The sequence below is a fragment of the Monodelphis domestica genome, chromosome 5, assembly GCF_027887165.1.
Source record: "Monodelphis domestica isolate mMonDom1 chromosome 5, mMonDom1.pri, whole genome shotgun sequence".
Classification (NCBI taxonomy): Eukaryota; Metazoa; Chordata; class Mammalia; order Didelphimorphia; family Didelphidae; genus Monodelphis; species Monodelphis domestica.
In genome coordinates, this window is record NC_077231.1 from 268,419,939 (window position 1) to 268,443,375 (window position 23,437).

The window sequence follows — 23,437 nt, forward strand, 5'->3', positions numbered from 1 at the left end:
CTATCCAGAATATCAGGAATGAAATGGTGGTTCTCCACATTGATGAAGGTACCACCAACACTGAGACCATCATATATCAATCAAATTTTTGGCCATCATGACTATATATATAGAGAGAGACTATTTGCCATTCAGTCATTGATGTAGGAGGGTAGAGCACCATATTATTCCATATCCCTCTTCTTTATTATTCATTCAACATTGATAATAATGTGAAATATGTGTTGTGTCTCCCAGTAAGAGTTTGATCATAAATGTCTTCTACTCCAATCAGTGGAACTTGATCAGTTAAGCTGCTTCATGATGCAAGCTTTAGTTTTATTTTTTAATTTCATCTTTTGATTGCAGCCTGGAACAGATTTCATTTGGAGAGTGAATAGCACTGCTGACCTATAAGGCCTTTCAGGTTTTAAGAGATTACATGTTTAAAGACAAATGAGCTGAAATGTAGTATTTTCTTTTTTCTTGTGATACCCAGACCCAGTGAGAAATGACAGGAAAATGATAAAGAATAATAGAAGAGAATATACATTGGTATCATGTTAAAACCAGATTTTATTGCATTTCTATAAAATTTAAAGTGTTTATAGTTTGTAGTTTCTGAGAAAGGCATGTATTTTTTTACATTAAAGATGCTGCAGAAGATATACATGGATACATATGTATATGTGCATATACATGTATATATATATACACCCACACATATCTGTCTGAAAACAATGTAGTGCATTTCAATTATAATAGACATTTTTATTAGAGGGGCAGAATATCAGGACAATTTCTTAGAATTAATTCAGTAGTTCCTATCTTTAAAATACTAAGAGTTTGAGCATTTCGGAAAACTGAAATCAATATTCAAGTAAAACTAAGTTTTAACCTTCACATTTATAAGAACACAATAATACCATAGTGCAAAATCTGAATAAGTTAATAAAGTGAAATGATGGCTTATTTTTACCTAAAATACAAAACAATTAATTTACAAATCACTACATAGTGCATAGAAAATTATGAAACAAGGTCACAGAAATTAATTTAAAAGGAAACTTTAAAATCCCAGCAAAGGCTTTATATTTTAATGTTATGCTCATATATAGCCAACAGTAAAAGGGAAAGCCAACCGAGTATCAATCCAAAGTTCTGCAGGAGAAACATCAACCAGGGTCGCTGAGTTTGAACGTGAGTCATTTCAGGAAGCTAAAAAAAGAATAGAGAAGAATGAGCTCCAGATATATTCATGGCTGGGAAAGAAAGTTTGATGGGAAAAAATGAGAAACTGTGTTGTTCAGGACTTAGTAACTTTTCAGATTCTTGATCCAGTTAATTAAATTAGAAGGGAAGAAGCAATTATATTGCAACAAGGAGTCAGGAGAAGCATCCATAAGCTCCAAGTCAAAAGGAATATCACTAATAATATGTAGTTTCCTAATTAAAAACAACTCTCAAATAGTCTCATTTTAATTGTTTTATTATTCCCAATCTAATTGGAAAAAAGTATATTTACTTAGAAGAAAATTAGTTTCCTTGGGGGGTTCTCAACTTCAAAATTGTGAATTAAAAATCTGTATATATAAAAGCATGTATATGTTTATAAATATATACATATAAAAACTATATATGTATAAACACATGTTTAAATACATGTATGTATACACATATTTAAAACATGCATATATACACTTAAATATAAGTATTTGTCTGTACACATACATATAATTATATTTCAATGTAATTGGTATCTTCCATAATTCTATATATTTTATTTTATCCATTGAAAAACTATATTCTATAGTCTTAAACTGCAGCCAAAGAGGTCCATTATATAGACAAGATTAAAAACCCATTTTAAAGTGTTCTGTTGTTGTTGTCTATTAAGCAAATAATACCAAGATGCTGGGCTGTCTTTTCTTTTCTTTTTTTTTTAATATTTAAAGAAATGCCCAAGGGAGTAACTCCTCATTAGCTTTTTTTAGGACCACAGAAGCATGATTGGATGAAGTTCTATTTTTCATTTAGAAGCCAGTGTTATTAGCTAACTCACTTGTGAAATATTATCACCCATATATTTTAAAAAATATTCTTATCTTCTATCTCAGAATCAATACTCTACAATGATTCCAAGGCAGAAGAGCAGTAAGGGATAGATAATGGGAGTGTTGACTTGCCCAGGATCACTCAGCCAGGTAGTATCTGAGACCTGGTTTGGTTCCAGAACTTCCTGTCTCTAGACCTGACTCTCAATCCACTAAGTCATCTAGCTGTCCCTTATTTCCCATACTTTAAGTGAAAAATTTCCCCAGGAACCTCTGTGAGACCAATCCCAACATGTGACAAGCTTACATTAATTTCCAAAGAGATCTTGATTTGTAGGTCTAACTTTGTATGCTACTTTGATACGTTCTTATTTCTATCAGAATGCAAGTTTTGGTTCAATGGAGATGGTGGTCTTCATATCCTCAATTTCAAACAGATTAGTAATAAAAATAATAAAATGTGTGCTAGAGATAAACAAGGTCATTGGATTTATGACATTAGAAAATAGGGAGATCTCTTTTGGAGTATGGGCTACCACTTATTCATGAAGTTTAATAATTTAGGAGATGATTTCATATAATGGAAATCTGTGATTGAAAACACCATTATGGAAGTATTTAATATGCCCCAAAGGCTCCTTATGGGATCGTTGAAAAATGCTGGATTTGTAGTGAGAAGACCTAGTTTCACAATCCAGGTCTCTTATCTGAAGGACCATAAATGGATCATTTCATATCTCTGGACCTCAGATTTCTCCTATATAAAATGAAAGAGCTAGAGTAGGCAACTTCTATTTCTTTTAGATCTAAATGGATGACACTGTGTACCAGATAGTAATCTGTTGGTTATCTGACTTAAACCTACCATATAGTCTTAATTTCTTTATTTGCCCAACTTTTTAATGGTTGAACATGATGTTGCAGGGAAAACCCAATTGGTCCACTGGCTATATCTATATCTATATCTATATCTATATATCTATATATCTATATCTATATCTATATCTCTATGTCTATCTATCTGTCTATATACATATCTTTAATTCATAATAATTAACAGGAAGTTTGAGTGCTTGAAAGGGGCTTAGAGGTCATCTAGTCTAACCTCTTCATTTTATAGATAAGCACATTGAAGCCCCAAAAGATTAAGGATTTTATTATATATTACAAAAACACTAGAAAAATGGACAAGAATAGGTACATTGTCATATAGTCCCTTGTGCATTTATTTATTTGTCCCATGTAGATGGGTATCAAAAAACATTTCTGGTTAATTTTGTTGCTCCCATCTCCTTATGCAGACAGAATCTTCAAGATTTTCTTCTAAGTAAATCTCCCTTCCCAAGAGACCTGGCTGATCATTGCATTTTCAAGGAGGTACTCAATTTTTACATCCTATAGGAAGCTTTCCCATACCGAACTTCTCTCTGACTGCCATTCTTCTCTATCACTTCCATTCCAAGTCTGAGCAACTAGAGAAAACTAGAAACTGAGAACATAAATGAAAGACACTAAAATTCACCATAAAAAGAATTCCCATATATTGTTGCATTTATGCATCTGAGGCAAATTGGCAAAGGAGATAGAGATTTCATTTGCCAAAGATAAGAACGATGATGAGGGAAAAGAGGTTAACAGAACTGTGCCATTAAATTCTTTTCTATAATTTATAACACATAATGGGCACTCGAAGTACTACCAGACATTACAACAGAGAGTAAAATCTTTAGAAAGTGAAAAGAAATATTCATCTTTCTAGGCAAGGTCTATCATAATTTGCATGGCCCTTTTGAACTTACAGATCCCACCCAAATACATGTTGTTTTAACTCCCCCCACTCCAACACTCTGTATATAAATTTGCTTTATAGCAAGTTCCAACAAGACTGGTTTTGGAAAGGCCATTTGGCTCTTTTTAGCAAGGTTATGGATACACATACAAACCATAACAGCTCTTGGATGAGTGCCAGAATACCAGAGAGCCCCACAGGAATTATGTCCCAGAGAGATACAAATATCCCACTGTCATGCCAAAGTTCTAGCTACGTATGATTATACTGAGGCGATTTGTTCCCCTTAACAGGAATCAGTTAATTTTGGAGACAAATGAAGATTCCAATTGTCTTCAGTTTTCAGGAAAAGGTATTTTAGAAGATTTTAGGTTTAACCAGGAAAAAATGAGTTGCAATTTTGTTTCATAATTTTTGCTATAAGAAATGTCTCTTCTCTCCATAAAGCCATTGGACATCCTTATTTCTCAGTATTTGAGAAATTGATGTAGAATCAAGAGATAAATGGGATGAGCTAATGGACAGTTGATGTTTATCTTGAAAAAAGGTCTTGGAAAATTACTGAAAATGCTATTACCTAGAAGCATTGTCCAGGATTATTCTAATAAAAACTCTTCAGGTTTCTAGTTGAAACTTGGTGTGGGTTTTAAAATTAATATTCAATAAATAATTATTATATTTAAAAGTTGTATTAATAACAACTAAAATTAAAAAAGAACTAACTAAAAAGGTGCTAACTCAGCCCACTTGCGAAAAAAGAGAGTGAGGGAGGCAGAGCCTCAGAACTTACACAAATGTGATCACGCAATGTGGTGGAGAGATTAAAAGGAATTTGGGGAAATATTAAAGGACTTCTGGAGGATGAAGTACAAATTCTCTATTTATACTTTGGAAACATTCAAACAGGAGGTAATCTTTGAAGAAGTATGTATACATCCTTTGCAGGGTTAGAGGGAATTGTGGGCACTTCCTTTCCCATCTTCCCTCAGTGTTGAAGGCAGATGTTTATCTTTTTTTGTGTGTTTGTGGACCCCTTTGGCAGTCTGGTGAAGTCTATGGACCTCTTCTATTAATTTTTTTAAATACATAAAATAACATATATAGAATTACAAAAGAGACAAATTATATTGAAATAGTTATCGAAATCCATTTTTAAAAAATCAAGTTCACAGACACCAGGTAAAGAAAGCCTATCCTAAGGCTTCCCAACTTCCCCTCAAGATCAGGAAATGCTAGGACATGATGTTCTAGGAGTTTTAACTTTCAAGAAAAATACAAGCTTTGCCAAAATATATCTAACAGACCTGCCAGTTCTCAAGTGCTTTACCCAAATTCTAAGTTTTAGTGCATTGATTAGAAATTCCATGAGGCATACCAGAGCCCACACACAAAACATGACTTGTCTGTGCATATGAGGCAAGTACTTTTTAAAAAATTATTATTTTTTTAATGCTACAATCTGCACAATCGTCTGCTTGGGAAATTGGCTTTACTGTCCCAGTTGGAAATTTTAAAATATTGAACACTCTGTTAAAGGACCTCATACTAGTCTTGCTCTGATGACTCATCATAGAAAAGAGGTCAACTGGGTTTTCAAAAGCAATGGTAAGGAAACACAAGTTCTGGGAGATTCTACCAAGAAGTAAGGGGCCACAAGTTTGTTTTGTTTTCAGTTTAGGAAATGTCCATTTCTGCTCATGAATTGGTAGACCAGCACTATGTTTTAGTATTTGGAAGCTTGTCATATAATCTAGAAATAAAAAGGATGAGCTAAAAGACAGATGACAAAGCTTTCAGATGACCCATGTGCCTTATCATCCAAAGATAAACCTAGCTAAGAGTGGAGAAGCCCCTCTAGGGATGGTTAGCTATTGTTTTAATAATTATAAACATTAGTTGGATGAGGAGAAGGATAGTAATACAGAGGAAAACATATAAAAATTATTGATTTTATTAACAGGAAAAGGGATGAAGGTTTGGGAATAGAAGGAAAGGAAAGGAAACTGCTAACACTTAATTCTTTCATAATAATTCCCATTGTATCTTCTACAGTGTGGGGAGAAAGGAGGGGAAATCTGCATGAGTGCAGGGGTAGATAAAGCAGTCACATCAACCCAATCACAGACTCTTGAAGTACTAGATCCAGATACTGAGAAACAGAAGTTACTGATTGCCAAAAAAAAAATCTGAGTCCTCAATTTTTCTCCCTCACGAACACTCACCAAAAATATCTAACTAAGAATACATAAGAAAGCAAGTCATTGCATAGAAATTTTGCTCTGTGGTACCTGTATGCATAAGCACTGGCATGGACCTCTGGTTAAAGGGCCAGCTCAGGAAGACCAAGATTCAGACCCTATTTCTAACACTTACGATGGGACCTTGACTGGAAAGTCACCATCTCTTGGTACCCTGGACAATTAGAGATGAGTTAGTTATCGTATGGGTGAACGTTTTTTCATACTGAATCTCTAAATAACACATCAATGAAACACATTTTAAAAATCGTATGCCCTATAGAACACAAGTTCAGGGCTCAACAGTAACTAATGAAATAAATAAAAGGGCTCAATTGAGAGTTAACTTTGTAGCTCCCAGACTTCCTGTAACATTCTCCAAAGCCTTCTTTCTTTAGAACTAAGATTTTGTGAGTTCTGTTCTCAAACTGTCTCTGCTATTCACTCATGCCCTGCAAAACTGTTGCAACTGAATTGTATTTGATATTCAATCTTTCCTCAATGCGACAGATTTATGCAAGGATCCCTGATTTTACTAAGTTTCAGAATTGTGTTTTTTGCCAAGTGATGCTTCTTCTCTTCAGTTCCATCTGTAATTTGAACAAAGGCTGATTTCCTGTTTTGTTTTGTTTTAATATATCTTTATGGATCTAATATGGAATATGCCAAGATTTACCTTCTGTTTGACTTGTCAATGTGTCGCAAAAAGAAATGCACAAACAGCATTTGATTCTTTCACATTTGGGCATCATTTGGCAAATGTTATAATGCTCATATTAATTTATTGAAAATACTTGGAGATGGATTTCATGGAGGAAACACTTCAAAATATGTCTGTCATCACAATAGCCATAGATTTGTCATCAGTTTTTAAGAAAGGGGAGCTTTTTGTCTATTGAAAATGCCCATATGTGACAAATGATTACTTCCTGACCATATGTTGTCAGGGGTAGTAGCCACCACAGCTGTGCACTTAAAATCCAGGCACATAATTGGCTTAGATGGGGCAGGTGACCATTAACGGTTGCTCAACCTAGATAATACTCCTAGGGAAATTCATGAAGCAGATATTCTTGATCTGAGCAGGCTATCTGGCAGCACGTTCTCAGAGGTTGCCTTCATTTCTTCCCCATTTGGGAATACTTCAATTTTGTCTTTGCAAAATGGGCCACTTCTGAAAGCCAAGTAGGAACTTTTTTTTTTTGCTTGTGCAGATTCCTTTTTAGTATGCAAATCTACAATTACTTGTGTAGTCTGATACATTCACAAGTTGAACAATGAGTCCTCTATACTGTAAGTTACCATTTACTTTTGTTCTTAGCAGGAGAAGAAATTGCAGTCTCCTTTGGGGAAGACTCATTATAGCTATGCATTTTCTTCAAGCAAGGCTTTGCTTTTTTCTCTACCCCACCCACACATTCCCTTTGGGGGGAAAAAAGTACAGTTTGAGTGACTGTGGTATTTGCTAGAGGTAACAGACTGATAGCCCTGGAAACTTAAGTCTTATTTATCCCCAGAACAGGTGGCTATAGTACAAGCCTTCTCCACAGTCCACCCACGAATGTACCCACACTTTTTTCTTTCCTTTCTTCGAGGGCCGATCACTGCTAAAAAGTCACGGGAATGGTTATTTTTCTAAGATGCCAAACATCTGGAGCAAAAGCAAAAAATTCAATCAATCTTTTAGATGCCTCCTAATATCCAAATGTTTGGTGTAGTAGAGCCAAGTCATACAGATGCTTTTTATTCTTCTTGTCCAGATGTTTTCTGAAGGCATATTTGATGGTAAGGAAATGGTATCTTGATTATCTAAGAATGCCTGAGAGAGGGGTGGTTCAAGTGGAATATCTTTCTGAACTAAAGATATAGCTCAAATGATTCAGAGTAAATTACCAAAGCACAGAGAAGGATTGCACGCTGACTAAGAGAGCTCTCAGGTTGCCTGGTTCCTCACCTTGTTTAGTTTATGATCTAGACATTATTATTAAACCAAGATTTTGTACAGGTTGTGACAGAGGCTGGCATGTAAGAAAAGTGCCAGGCTGAAGAGTGTGTGAAATTGATCACCTTGACAGAGGAGGGGGCCACAGGAGTTTGAAATCTGAGACCCACAAGCAGATGAAAGGAGAAAACATTCACTGGACTGTTCTTCCCCCTAGGGCACCAAGAACTGACATGGTTGATGACCTCATTCAATTTTATGAGTTGCCAGGTTTATCCTGACTCCAACTTGGCTGTGCCCACTGGATTGTACTCCATATTTCCCAGCTGTGAAGAACTTTATGTTTGGCATAGGAAGTTTACCTACTAACTTGAAGCTCATCCCAATAACGATTTTATAATTATAATATAATAAATATACATAACAATTTAAAAACATATAATTTATATATGTGTAATATATACTTTATAAGACAAATTTATAATTAATTAATAACAACCCTTACTGGAAAAGATTTTTAAAAGTTGCCATGGTTTTAACCAAAAGACAATAGGCAATTCATTTTTACTTAATCTTGCTCTAGTTACACAACAAAATTTGGGTAAAGGAGAACAGCATGTATTGGGTAGTCTGATTCAATCTGCCCTCTTTTCTGAAAGCTTAAAAAAATGGAGGAAGGAAGGGAAGAGGTGGGGAGAGATGAGGAGAGAGAGAGACAAACAGAGAGAGAGAGAGAGAGAGAGAGAGAGAGAGAGAGAGAGAGAGAGAGAGAGAGAGGCAGAGAGATGACTTTCATCTGCACGCTTTAAGGTGTATTTTAAAATCTCTTTGCTCTTCCATTAGATGATGATTTAGATAAATGCATCTACTCCTTTATTCTATTACATTAAAAAAATCACAATTTTGTTTTTAAATCGAGACATTTATTAACCTCTAGTATGTACTAAACACTGTAATAAGCTCCAGAGAAACAAAGGCAGAAATAAACAGACCTTTATACACAAGGAGCTGACACTATTGAGGGTGGGGGAAAAGATCCAATATATTCATAAACAAGTAAATACAAATAAATACAAAATTATCTGGGTTCTAACAACTAGGGGAATCAGAAAAATATTCTTGAAGAAATGTGACACTGAAGCTGAACAATGCAGGAAGCAGGGAGTTCCACCAAGAAGAATTGGCCCTGGAGATAGCCATGGCAAAGCCATGAATAAAGAAGATGGAATGTAGTGTGCACAAAACTGAACAACAGTCAGCCAGACAGAGCCTAGAATTTATGAAAGGTATAATCAGTTGGGAAATATAGCCTGGAGGCAGACTGGGAAGTTATCTAAATGCTAAGGACTTTAAGTTCTCTACATACCAGGATCACGAGTCTATAACTATGATGAGGACTTCAAGGAGAAATTGGATGAAAGGAAGCAGAAGGATGTGAATTAAGAGCTAATGAGCTCACTGACTCTAAGAGGTATCACTCCTTATGATGGACTCATCATCATCATTGTCATATTTTGTTTTAAAATCTCATTGCTATACATTTAGATCCTTGAAGGTCTTTTCTTTTGTTATGATTTTCCAGTAGTCCAATAATTTTTAATTGTCTCTTCTGAATCAATTTCTTAGGTCCATTGTTGTATTGATGAGATGTTTTCATAGTTTCCTCAAATTTTTCATTCTTTTGATTTTGTTTTATAGATTCTTGCTGCCTTGTGAAGTCATTTGCTTCCAGTTGTTGGATTCCAATTTTTAAAGACTAAATTTCATCTCTGGCTTTTTGATCATCCTTTTCCTTTTGGTCTGTTTTTCTTTGTCTTTGCCTCATTTTCAAGCTCATCAAGTCTGGTTTTTAAGGCACTATTTTCTTGTTTTATTTCACCTATTTTGCTTTTTTAAGTTTTTTTCCCCAATTTTCTTCAGCCTCTTTTGTTTTTTGAATTGTGTTTTGAGTTCTTCCAAGGGCTGTGTCCAATTTGCTGGAGTTACTGAGTTTTTGCTTGGTGTTCCTTGGTCCTCCTCTGTTCCATTTGTTTTTTGTTCATTACCTAGATAGAAACTGTGAATTGTAATTTCTTTTTTTCTTTTTCTGTTGTTTACTCATATTTTCCCCTTATTTCTCTCCCATCATTGGCTGTAATCTTGCTCCTCTGTTTATTTGCTAGATCTTTGAGTTTGGGCTATTCTATCCTGAAGGGGTTTCTTCTCTGCTCTGCTGATTACCTAGAATAGGCTGATGGAATATTAATGAGCCCTGAGACTAGATCTTCCCCAGCTGACAGCAGAAGCTGAAGGTGAAGGTAAAGGTGTGGAAACTAAAGGTGATTACCCTCATCATCCTCTCTATTCCTTTCTACTAGCCACCTCCCTGACAGCTGTCTGGTCAGAGCCCTGAGCTTCCTGTGATAGTACCAAGGTGGTCTATCTCAGTTGCAGCCTTCTCTCTAGGATCCCAGTTATCTGGATTCTTGCAGCAGGTCTCAGCACAGTAGGTGGGGAGGGGTGCTGGAGATTGAGCTTCCCTGCCCTCTGAAGGCTTCTTATTTCCACTATTGATAGATAATATTAAATCTGCAAGCTGATCTGCAGTGCTGGATGTGCCCTGAGGCCAAAACCTCCAGAGGCAGGGGCCCAAGATGGAGAGTGGTGGCCTATGACCAGGATGTCTTCCTCTCTGCCTCTCTCCTCTAGCTGCCTCCCTACCAGCTATGGTCAGAACCCTGAACCTTGTGTAGCTGTCCTAGCAAGGCATTCCCTCCTGACTAGAACTCTCACCCTGAGATCCCAGCAACTGCCTATGTTTCATCTCAGTAGGTGGGAGAAGGGTCCTGGGACTTTCTCTCTTTCTTTTCCTTAAACCCAAGAATTCAAACTTCTCTGAGTATCTTTTAAGTTGAATAGGGCAGGAGGGTCCCTTGGATCTGTCCTGTTGTTGGATTTGGTTTTCTGTCCTCCTTGAAGTACTTTGTTTTTCATTGGTGTGGAAGGGTTTTCACAGAGGACTCAACTTTCGATGCTTCTAAGCTGCCACTTTGACTCCACTCACCTAGATCCTTGGTCTTTAAGTAAAAGTTCCAGAGGAAGCTTCTGGTCTAGGTCGCTTCAAGGACTTGAATAGATATTCTTCATTTTACTGCATTTCATAAATATGGATTTTTTACAAATTGAAAGTTTATAGCATTTTTCCAACAGAATATGTTCACATTGTGTCTCTATATCACATTTTGGTAATTCTCACAATATTTAAAACCTTTACATTACTATTAAATATCTATTAAGGTGATCTGTGACCAGTGATCTTTGATGTTAATATTGTAGTTGATTTGGACTTAATAAATGCTGTATTATTCTGACTGCTCCACTGACTGGCCATTCCCCCCACCCTCTCTCTCATTCTCTCTCTCCCTCTCTCCCTCTCTCTCTCTCCTTCTCTCTCTCTCTCCCTCTCTCTCTGATTTCTCTCTCTCTCTCTCTCTCTGTCCCTCTGTCTCTCTCTCCTTGGAACTCCCTATTTCCGGATACATAGCAGTATTGATGAATAACTTAGTTGGTAAAGCAGTGGCAGGGTTTGAAAGAATTGACTCCAATTTTTAAAGAACTTCTACTGTAGGGAAGATGTTATCGAATAGCATCAAACACTACAGAGAAATCTTTCATGAAAGGAAGAGTCAATCAATGTGGCTATCATCATTATCTTTTTTTTTTAAGAAATTGACACAGACAACCTATCCTTTAGCCTGATTAGTCAGCAGCCAACAACATCAAAGTACTAGCCTCCACCAGCAAAAAGAGGCTCAGAGGATAATTAGTGTTTTTTAGCAATAAAATATTTTCTTTTCTTAAACCCATACCTTCTTCCTTTAAACCCTTACTTCCTGTATTGATTCTAAGGTAGAAGAGTCTAAGAGCTAGCTGATAGGGATTAAGTGACTTGCCCAGAATCATACAGCTAGGAAGTGTCTGAGGCCATATTTGATCTCTTGACTCCAAGCTTATCGCTCTATCTACTGTGCTACCTAGCTTCCCTGGCAAACAAAGTATTTTTAATTAAGGTATGTGCATTGTTTTTTAAGACATAATATTATTGCATGCTTGATAGACGATAGGAGAGTGAGTATAAAGATAACTTAAATACATTGGGAAACTAAAAGATTCATGTGATTCACTTTATTGAGATATTGACTTTATTATAGCAGTAGGAAACTGAACCATCCAATATCTTCGAGTTACATGTGTAGTTCTGTTGGTAGCTAGATGATAATGGATAGAGCTTTAGATGATGAAATGGATCAAGCTTTAGATGATGAACTGAGAATACTTGAATTCAAATTCTTACTCAGATGCTTACAAACTATGTGATTGTGACAGTCCTTAAACACCTGTTTACTTAAGTGTCTTAAAATAGAGCTCATTATCTCTCCCTCCAAACACTCCCCTCTTACATACTTTCTGTATTTCTAGTGAAGGTGATACCCTCCTTCAAGTGTCCCCAGTTCATGATCTTGGCATTGCTAAGAACTTCTTGTTCACCCTCACCCTACACATCCAATTAATGGTCGAGTCTTGTCATTCCTACCTTTACAATATGTCTCATATCTAACCCCTTCTCTCTACTTATGCAGTGGAGTTTGGGACCTCATCTCCTTCCACCTCAATTATTGAAATGTCTTTCTATATGACCTACTTCTCCCTTTAAATCCATCCTACCCAGAGTTGTCAAAGAAAATTTCTTTTAAAACAGTTCTGACCATGTGACTTCACAACCACCATTACTCAATCAATTCCAGTAACTTCTTATTCCTTCTAAGATAAAATATTATGAATTCCTCTGTGTAGCTTTTAAAGCCCTAAATGCTTTAAATCACTGTTGATTAGAGAAATACAAATTAAAAGAACTCTAAGGTACCATCCCACTCCTATCAGATTGGTCAATATGACAGTAAAGGAAAGTGATAAATGTTGGAGGGAATGTGGCAAAATTGGGACACTGATGCATTCTTGGTGAACCTGTGAACTGATCCAACCATTATGGAGGGCAATTTGGAACTTTGCTAAAAGACTATACAATTTGCATATCTTTTGATTCTGTAATACTACTACTAGGGCTGTATACCAAAGAAAACATAAAAATGGAGAAAGGACCTACTTGTAAAAAAATATATTATAGCATCTCACTTCATGGTAGAAAAGATTTGGAAATTGAGGGGGTCTCCATCAATTGGAAATGGCTAAACAAAGTGTAGTTCATGTTAGTGATGGAATACTATTGTGCTATAAGAAATTATGAGCAGGATAATTTCGGGATAAGCTGGAAATATCTACATGAACCGATGCAGAGTGAAATAAGCAGAATTGGGAGAATACTGTATATACTAACAGCAATATTGCCAGATGATCAAATGTGAAAGACTTAGCCACTCTCAGAAATATAATACATGACAATTCTCAAGCACTTATGACAAAGGTTGCTATCCATTTCCAGAGAAAGAACTGTTGGAGTCAGATGCAGATCAAAGCATGATATTTTTCATATTAGTTTATTTATGGCTTTATTTTTGAGTCTTGGTTTTATATGAGGGTTCTCTTAAAACAATGACTAATATGGAAATATGTTTTGCACAATAATGTATAACCCAGATCAAATTGTTTACCATCTCTGAGAGGGAGGGAAATAATTTGGATCTTATAATTAATTTCAGAAAATGTATGTTGAAAATTGTTATTACATGTAATTGGGAAAATAAAATGTCTCTGACTAAACAAAAAAAAAGAAAAAGAAAACCATACAACCTGACTTCTTTGTTTCTTTCCAGACTCATTAGCCACTACCCCTATTTCTGTATTCTAAGATTCAGACTCACTGTGTTTCATAAATGAAATGTTATTTATCTTCTTTGTGCTTTAGTACTAGCTGTGCCTGGAACTCACACCCTCATTACCTCTCCGTCAGAGTCCCTCTCTCTCTTTTTTTAAGCAACAGCTAAGATACCATCTTCTGCATGAAGTCTTTCTTGATCCCTCCAACTGCTAGTTTTCTCTCTCCCAAACTGCCTTGCATTTGACTACTTTCTGTATGCTTATGTTAATCAACCTTACACTATATTTATTTTTATATATAATTTTTGTCTCCCCCTCCCATTAGAAGGTTAAACTCCCTTCAGGGATTTCCCCATGCTTTGTAGTTGTATTTCCAGCACCTAATACAGTTCCTGGCCCCTGATAAATTACTTGTTAATTGATGGGTTGGTTCAGTGGATAGAAAGAAGACAGTGCCTGAAACTTAGAGTGTGTAAAAAGTTGTAACATGAACTAAGGCTAAAAATGTAGAAATGTGCCATTCTGGAAGGCTTTGAACACCAGATCAAATCTGAATTTTGCTCAGTAGGTAATAGACAATGACGAGTTTTGAGCAGAGAAGGGACATGACCAGATCTAAACAAGGAAGATCATTTTGGCAACAGTGCACAGGAAGGCTTGGAAGGAGAAGGGAGTAAAAGTAGAAAGACCTATAAACCATTGCAACAGATTGGGTGTGAGAATGAAGAAGTGATTGAACAGAGAATTGCTCTGGGGGACAAATGGACTTGGTAATTGATGAAGTGAGAGATGAGGGAAGGAACCAGTTGTGATTGTTGGAGACAGGATGAATGATAATGATAATGCCACAAAGAGATAATGAAGTCAGAAGAAGAAGCATATTTAAAAGCAATGGCAATTAGAAGGTAGAATTCTCCTTCCATTATCTTTTTTTTTTTTAGACATGTTGAGTCTGAGGTGCTAGAGAGATATCTGAGTAAAGAAGCCTTGACCAGGAGGCAACTGGGTAGCTCAGTGGATTGAGGGTCAAGTAGTACTAGGTTCAAATCTAGCCTCAGATACTTCCTAGCTGTATGATCCTGGGCAAGTCCCTTGACTCCCATTTCCTAGCCCTTACTGCTCTTCTGCCTTGGAACCAATACACATTATTGTTTCTAAGACAGAAGGTAAGGGTTTAAAAAAAAAAAGTCTTGACCAGCAGTGAATATGCAGGTCGAAAGCACCACAGAAACTCATTAGAGCAAATGAGACTGCCCAAGGAGAGAGTAGCAAGGCAGAAGAGAATATTATATTTCAGATTCTGTTTTTGTAATCTATTCATTTTTCAGTTCTTTTTATCATTTTTTAAAGTTAAAAATAATTTGTTGGAGGATCTGTGGGAGGATTCATACTACTCATACTGAGCTGTTGTATTCAGTCACTAAACCTAGTCAAACACCCCAATGAGATCAATGAAAGAGAGAATGAAGCTATATTTAAATATTGAGAGCGACTCTTCTTGCTACAGTAAAGAAACCAATTCGTGTCCATCAATCAATCCAAGGGCATTTATTGAGAATGTACGAGGCATATAAAGAAGGATAAAAACAGTTTCTGCCCTCAAAGAGCTTACAGTCTACTGGGGGAGGCAACGTGTAAATAGGCATATAGAGGATGAGATATATACTTAGATGAGTGGTAACAGGGGGTAGGGTAGAGACTAGGACTCCTTCAAAAGGCAGAATTTGAACTGAGACTTGAATGAAGTCACTGAGGATAAGTTACATGATAACTAGACAAGTTATAGGATACAGATATAATGATTTATTAAGTTTAAAAATGATACAACTCTATTATGCCTATAACCTCTAAAGAGTTGAAAGAAATAGAAAAAGGACCCAAATGTATAAAAATATATAGCAGCTTTCTTATGGTGGCAAAGAACTGAAAACTAAGGGAGTGTCCATCATTTGGGAAATGGCATAGCATATAAATGTAATGGGGAAACTATTGTGCTAGAAAAAATGATGGAGATAGTTTCAGAGAAAGCTAAAGAGACTAGTATGAATTGATGCAGAGTGAAGTGAGCAGAATCAAAAGAAGTGTTTATACAGGAAACCCTTTTAAAAGATTTTTGCTTTTAAAAAATATTTTCTAGGAAATCATCAAGTATGAACATTTCTGAATACAAAAGAAGACTAAAAAGTGGAGCTTATACATAAAGTCATGAATATGTTACAAATTATGTTAAATATAACATGATAGTACAAACTCTGATCAATACAATGATCAGTCAGAACACCAGCATGCCTCCCATTAATTTGTGGCAAGGTGATAGAAAAAATGCAGACAGATACATTTTCAAAAATGGCACACATTTGTTTGGTTTCATAAGACTTTTGCTGCAAGGGGAGACCTTGAGTTTTTCCTTTTAGAAAAATATAAAATTAAGGAATATGGCAGGAAGCTAGTGATAGTGAAGCAAAAAGAAAAAGGAAGGGAAAGAACATCTATTCACTTTGAATACAAATAAAAAAGCAGAAGATTGGTCAGAAAGGAACACAGGAAATCAGGGCAGTGTACTGTTATAATTAACATAAATTTAAAAAACAAGTTGTAACAGATTCATAGTTTTATGTACAAACCACTTTTAGTCTTCTTTGTTCATCTTTGTTAATAATTTCTTGGTTCATAATAAAAGTATTTTTAAAAAGCAAAAAAAAATCCATGCCACTTAGCAGGATATTAATCTATTATCAAAGCAAATTATAATGCAATTTGCTACAGGAATTAAGTGAAATTGTTACTTTTGTACTCTCTGAACTGTATTTAAAACATATTCCTCAGCCTGGAGAATTGGAAGAGAGAAGAAATAAATGCAACTTGTTCTTAGTTAAACCTTGTTATAACAATCACTCCCTATCTATGTGTCATGTTCCTTAGAGAGAACTCTAATACTCTCTTGCAAAAATCTCTATGGGCCTTCTTCAGTATTCTCAGATGAAATGGAGAGAGACTCAGAAGATTTCATGTATATTTTTCTTCTCAGGATGGCAGAGAAGCACCAAGAATTGTTGGAAAGAAAGTAAGTACATTGTTGTTGGGTTTTGTTTTCTGGTTTGTTTATTTAAATTATCAATAATTTCTGATATTTGTCAAAGCGAGGATCATTTCAAAAGAGCATTCTGACTTCTAGAAACACCCTTTAGAATCAATCATTTTCTCAGAAAAATCCAAAGTATAGTTCTCTCCTGCTTTGAGAGAGAGAGAGAGAGAGAGAGAGAGAGAGAGAGAGAGAGAGAGAGAGAGAGAGAGAGAACATATAAAAATCTCCATTTCCTTGTAGGCATGATTCATACCTACTGCTTTGGTCAATTAATATTTACGAGTGTTAAATTATATTAATTTTTGCTTCCCTAAATTATTTTCAAATGCAAATCCTTTCTCCCAGCAAAGGGACATTTAAAATGATGTCATTGTACTTGGAGCAAAATACACTTTGCAAAAAGTACAAATTCATTAATGTTTTTCATTCCATAAAAAAAAAGAAAAGAAACAAGGGCTCATTTGTTGGTATGTGGATTTTTTTCAAAGGACATCACTCCCCCTGGTGTTGTCAAACTCTGAAAAATGATGGAATACACTTGTTTGTTCAATGAAGGGGGCTCAATTTAACAGAGTCCTGGAACCCACTCAGTAATGGTATCACATGGACTAATTTGTACTATAATTTTTCTAACTCTGGCTAGAGAAGATAGAAGATTAATACCTTGTTAGACCTTAGTTAGAAATGAGAAAAGATAATGGAAGGGGCTGCTAGGTGACTCAGTGGATTAAGAGTCCAGCCTAGAGATGGGAGGACCTGGATTTAAATCTGACCTCAGACTCTTCTTAGCTGTGTGACCCTGGGCAAGTCACTTAACCACCATAGTCTATCTCTTATTGCTCTTCTGGATGTTGGCATAAACCAGAAAAGTTCATCAATAAATATTGATATACTTATTACTTATAAATAAAATATGGCTTATCCCTGAAATTGAATGAACAGCAGTAGTACTCCACAGGTCTTTTCTGTTCCTTGTAACACCAGTTTCATAACTTTTATAAAGCATAGATTTAAGCAAGCCAGAAGAGACTTGGAGCTGATCACTTTTTCTCAAGGTATTGTCAGTTATGAGACATACCAAAATGTCTAAGCTCTGCCTTCCCCATCATTTTTATTCCACTCTTCTCCATCTCAGAAATGGAGAACCAGAATCTTAGGTGCTTAGCAGCTTCTTGAACCGAGCTACATCATGGATCATTTTGACATTTGAAGGAAACCAACTCCACAAACCATTCATAGTTTTAAAAATAGGAGGCGCAGAACAGAGAATGCCAGAAGAAACAGTGACTCTTTGAGGTCAAATTTAGACAAAGCTAAGAGGCAGTCAAGGCTCTGACTCCTCACGAAGAAGAAATAAATAAGGAAATCCTCACTTCTTTGTGTCTAGATGGATCCTAGGATGGAATCCAATGGTTTCTGCCACCAGAACTGAAGTCTTTGTTTCCTTCACCTGGGCATGATAGTACTTGGAGAGACACTTGGTTGGAGCACTTTCAAGGGTAGTTTCACTGGACCAGCTTCTCTTTCTTTTTGGGAGCAGTGGGTTGGAGTAGGGGGGTTTATTGATCAAAAAGCCTTTTTTTCCAGTGCCCATTTTTTTTCATTTAAAAAATATTACGCCGTAGTGCTGCACAACATGCACCCTCCTCCCAAAGGAAACCATCTAACTTCTTTGCTTCCGATTAATCCAGCTCAAAAAGGTTCCTGGTAAATTTCCAGAAGCCAGTAAATAACCAGCAGGGTAATTTTTTCTTCTTGTTGTCATTTATTTTCTTTGCTTTAAAGCATAGTCATGAAGCTCAGCTTTATTCACTTTAAATGATGGAAGACTATTATCCTTGGCTGGACAGAGGAGTGTATCAACAGAAAAAAGTTGTTGCTATGTGAAAGAATCATGTTTGTTTGCAATATTTTACTCAGAAGGCCATAGGATCTGACCTTGATTGGAGGAAGTAGCCCCAGGAAATTCAAAGAGGTTTTGATTTGCTATCTTTTGGCTGGTAGGCATGTATAAATTTGGAAAACACATTTCTCTGCAATAAGGTCAGGGCATATGTTAACTGAGGACTCTCAGGACAGAAGCCTCCTGGCTTTCGGATGGCTGGTGATAGTGGGGCAAGGACACCGATGATGAAATCACTTTTCCACTAGGTCTCTTCACTTTGCCAGGTTATCAAGAATCTTCCCCAATGGACTGAGTATCTGTCCCTCAATGCAAAACAGTGGTAAGCTTGTCATACCATATTTGGGCGCTAACTTCAGGATAAAAGCCTAGCTAAAATACAGAGAAAGTGCACAGGTCACATGCAAAGACAGTACATTTGAAACAAGAAGAAGAAAATCAGGAAGCCCAGAAACATATGCAGGTCTTGATGTAAAGGCTTATGGAAAGAGGGGCAACTTTTGCCTCTTAATACTCCCAAGAAATGAGACTCTTATTGATGGAGAGGAAGCAGTCAATCAGGTAGCAAGTATTCATTAAGCACCTAGGCGTCAGACAGGCAGTGGAGAGATGGAAAGACAGACAGATAGACAGAGACAGAGATAGAGAGAGGCAGTGAAAGAGAGAGAGGGAAACAGAAAACTAGAGATAGAGAGAGGGAGAAATAGAGGAAGGGAGAGAGAGACAGAGAGAGAGAGGGAAACAGAGCAAGAGGGAGAAGGAGAAACAGAGGGGGACAGAGAGAAAGAGAAAGGGGAAGAGAGGGGAGAAGGGAGGGAGAGGGAAGGAAGGAGAGAGACAAAGGCAGAGAGAGAAAGAAAGAGACAAAGAGTGAGGGGGAAACAGAGACAGACAGAGAAGGAGGGAGAGGGAGACAGAGGTGGGGGAGAGAGACAGAAATGGAGGGAGAGGGAATGAGACAGACAGACAGACAGAGACAGACAGAACTGGAGGAAGGGAGAGGGAGAGGAAGAGAGGGAGAGAGAGAGAGAGAGAGAGAGAGAGAGAGAGAGAGAGAGAGAGAGAGAGAGAGAGAGAGAGAGAGAGAGAGAGAGAGAGAGAGAGAGAGAGAGAGAGATAGGGAAAGGGAAGAAGGGAGAAAGTGAAACAGACAAAGTCTGAGAGATTTTGGTTCAAATCCTGCCTCTGCCACATTTAGGCTATATAAACTTGGGCAAGTCAATAAACAATAAACATCTCTGTATTTGCCAGTCACTCTTAGAAAGCAAGAGTTGCCAAGCAGTTGTGAATCTGCAGTGGGAGAGGGACTTTCTGCACCTGGAGTCTCCCATGAAATAGCAGGCCAGTTTGAATTTTTTTAAATATTCAAGACACAGTTATTACTAAAGCTACAAAGATCAATCCGAAAGAGTTCCTTGCAATTATTATTATTATTAATTATATATTATTAAATTAAATTAAATAAATATAATATTAAAATATATTATCTATTAGCAAACAAGACAAGTGAATGTGCTCTTTGTACATTTATTGCTGGAACCTAACACAGGTTCCCAGGTAAATATCCAGCACTTAGTCTCAGGTTCATTTTTAACCTTTTCTCCCTTTCAGGATTCATTGCTTTGTGCTGAACATTCACTTAGAAAGTGACACGAATTGGCTTTTACCTGGAGACAGACCCCTTTATTAATAAATTAAATAGAAGGAATTAAAGCAATCAACTCTCCAAAGCAGAAAGCTTTTTGGCCAGGGGGCATGGAGGAGGCAGGGAGTCATTTTCACCATGCCCTTCTTCACGGCAAACGGGACAATCTAGGCAAAGAGCAAATTCTGGGTAGGCTGAGAACTCCTTAAATGGTCAGGGAATCAAGCGAGGTTCCAACTGCTCATGATTCCCTTGCATTTGGGACAGCATTGACTTTCCTAGCTGTCTGCTTACCGCGAATGCAGCTTGCCCAAAGGACCTTCCCCTCTCTGTAGAGTTAAAGTTCCCAGGCTTGCCTCCTCCCAGGAGGCATCTATCTCCTGAAGCCTTCCAGCTGGGAAAACTACATTTCCCATCAGTCCCTTCGATGATAATGGGATAGATACTCACACATATATATACATTTATAGATGTGTGTGTGTATACATGCCTATACGTGTGTATTTTTGCACACACACATCTGCCACTTATCACATCTACATGTGTAGCCTGTACAGACATAGATGCATATACATGCATCTATATTAAATAGAAAATAATTTGTGGGAAGGAGAGGCACTAAGGGCTATAAAAATGGAGACTTGAACCCTGGACTCCAATCCCCAGAAGACCTTGCTCTGGTTCCCAGGATGCTTTGTAACCTCACTGAATTCTCACCTGGGTCAAAAGCAGATTATTATTTAAAGAGTCTCTGCCTATGGCTGGGTCTCTCTTTCCTGTTTCCACTTGCAAGCAGAGGGGTCTCTCATGATGTAGGTGAGGTTGAATGGGCCTCTCCGCCCACCTAGACACATGCTTTCTTACTTGTATTTTCTTAAACTCTTAATCTTAAATAAACCTCATAAAATAAAATACTCCTTGACAGAGAAACTAATTTTTACCTGCTACAGTTTGGCCAAAATTTTAATCATAACAGGACTGGCTGGATCCTTTAGGAGGCAGTGCCTGGGCATTGAAGGACAGTCCTTAGCATCTAATGGGAAGTGCTTTAATAAATGTTTTTTCAATAAAAAGTCGCTTGGGCAACTAAGAAGAGGGTATTCTTCAGTGTGGAAGCTCTTCACAAGAGATCTCTACAGAATGAGTTGGGTCGTTTCAGGTGGGATACCACTTTCTTGGCTTGATGGACTTCTTCCTGTTTCTTTTCCTAAGTTCCCTCCACCTCAGCTTTCTCATCTCTAAAATGGGGACAATAATCGTGCTGCCTCACAGATGGTTTTAATGATCAAATGAGAAAATAGACATAAGACCCTTTTCAAAGCTTAATGCACTCTATAAATGACTTATTGTCTATTATCCAGCCTGACCTAAATCTCTTGTCTTACCTTGATTATTTTATTTTACGTATTTTTGAAAGCTTTGTAATAATGTGCTTAGCTTCCTTGGAGGGAGAAAATGGATTTCATCCAGAAGCATTTTCTTTGATAGTTTTAGGCCACTATATTTGACCAACTCTTTCTTTGAGTTCAGTAATCATCTTGACTGGCTTAATAGTTTGTCAACACATTTAAAAATGGGGCAACCTACAAATGGCCCAAAGGCTAATTTCTTCCACAGAGACATTTAGAACTGGAAGAGCTAGAAACTTGCTTTTAGATCTCCCCAAACAATATCCCTTTATAAAATCTGTTGGGAGGGCAGTCAGGTGGCTCTGTAGATTGACAGCCAGGTCAAGAGATGGGAGGTCCTGGGTTCCAATTTGGCTTCAGATACTTCCTGCCTGTGTCTCTGAGCAAATCACTTCTCCTCCATTGCCTACCTCTTCTGCCTTGGAACCAGTACACAAGTCCAAGATGGAAGGTAAGGGCTGTTGGAAGGAAATTTCTCTATTGTGTCACTTTCTCAACATCATTTCTCTCTCCTTACTACTACTACTACTATGATTTAATAAAGTTATAAAGCTACTAACAGCCTCAAAGTTTAATTTTAATTATTACAGGACTAAAAAAGCCAAATGTTGGTCCCACTGCCATCATTCCATTCAACAGGAACTGTGCAATGAACCTAGCAATAGACAAGCAGTTCTCTAGAGAGTTTGTACCAGAAGAATAGCCTTCATCATTGGATCCATAAATTACATTCCTTTAGCAAGGATTGTACAGAGAGAGAGAGAGAGAGAGAGAGAGAGAGAGAGAGAGAGAGAGAGAGAGAGAGAGAGAGAGAGAGAAGTTTCCCAAAACAACTAATGTTTTCAAGTGATTCAATCTAACAACTACAACTCCATTTAAAAAAATAATTCAGTCCCCTTAGTTGTTTAGCACCATGCAGACTAAACTACTGCTTAACTGAGTTTTTCACTTATAGACCTAGCACAATGCCTGGCAAATATGAAAAGCTTGATAAATGTTTATTGGATTGAATCCAGTTGCATTTGCAAAGGCAGCTAGGTGGTGTAGCAGACAGGATGCCAAATCTGGAGTTGGGGCATTTGTTGTTCAGTCATGTACGCTGCCTCTGATTCTCCATGACCCTATTTGGAGTTTTCTTGGAAAGGCTACCAGAGTGGTTTCTCATTTCCTTCTTCTGGAATTGGGAAGATCTGAGTTGAAATGTAATCTCAGATATTAGCTAAGGGACCCTGGGCAAGTCACTTAAGCACTGTTGGCCTCAGTTTACTCATCTGTAAAATGGGGTCAATAAAACTACCTACCTCCCAGGTTTGTTGTGAGGACCAAATGAGACAATCTTTGTAAAGTACTTAGCACAGTGCTCTATAAGGGTTAGCAACCGTTATCATTATCATTATCGTTATCATTATCATTATCATTATACTTGTCATTTTGGCACCTTGCTGCTCCTTAATTCTTTGGAAGTAGGAATTGTCTCAGTCATTTCATTTGTGTTCCAGGTGTGATAAGTAGCTATTTAATAAGTTCTTATTGACTGATCTGTTTCAGAGAACCCTAAAAACCGCCCAATTCTTGCTCCG

At 37.0% G+C, this 23,437-nt stretch overlaps 1 protein-coding gene across 2 annotated transcripts in view; it reads right to left on the reverse strand.

Moving 5' to 3' along the window:
* Nucleotides 1–537: 537 nt before the first annotated feature.
* The window catches only part of SLC39A12 (solute carrier family 39 member 12), a 114,180-nt gene continuing 91,280 nt past the window's right edge, over nt 538–23,437 (reverse strand). For both annotated transcript variants that reach the window (XM_007504911.3, XM_007504910.3), the window contains one exon: nt 538–1,197. In XM_007504911.3, coding sequence (XP_007504973.2) covers nt 1,069–1,197 — 129 coding nt within the window. In that variant the 3' untranslated portion in view covers nt 538–1,068. The remainder of the gene's footprint in view (nt 1,198–23,437) is intronic.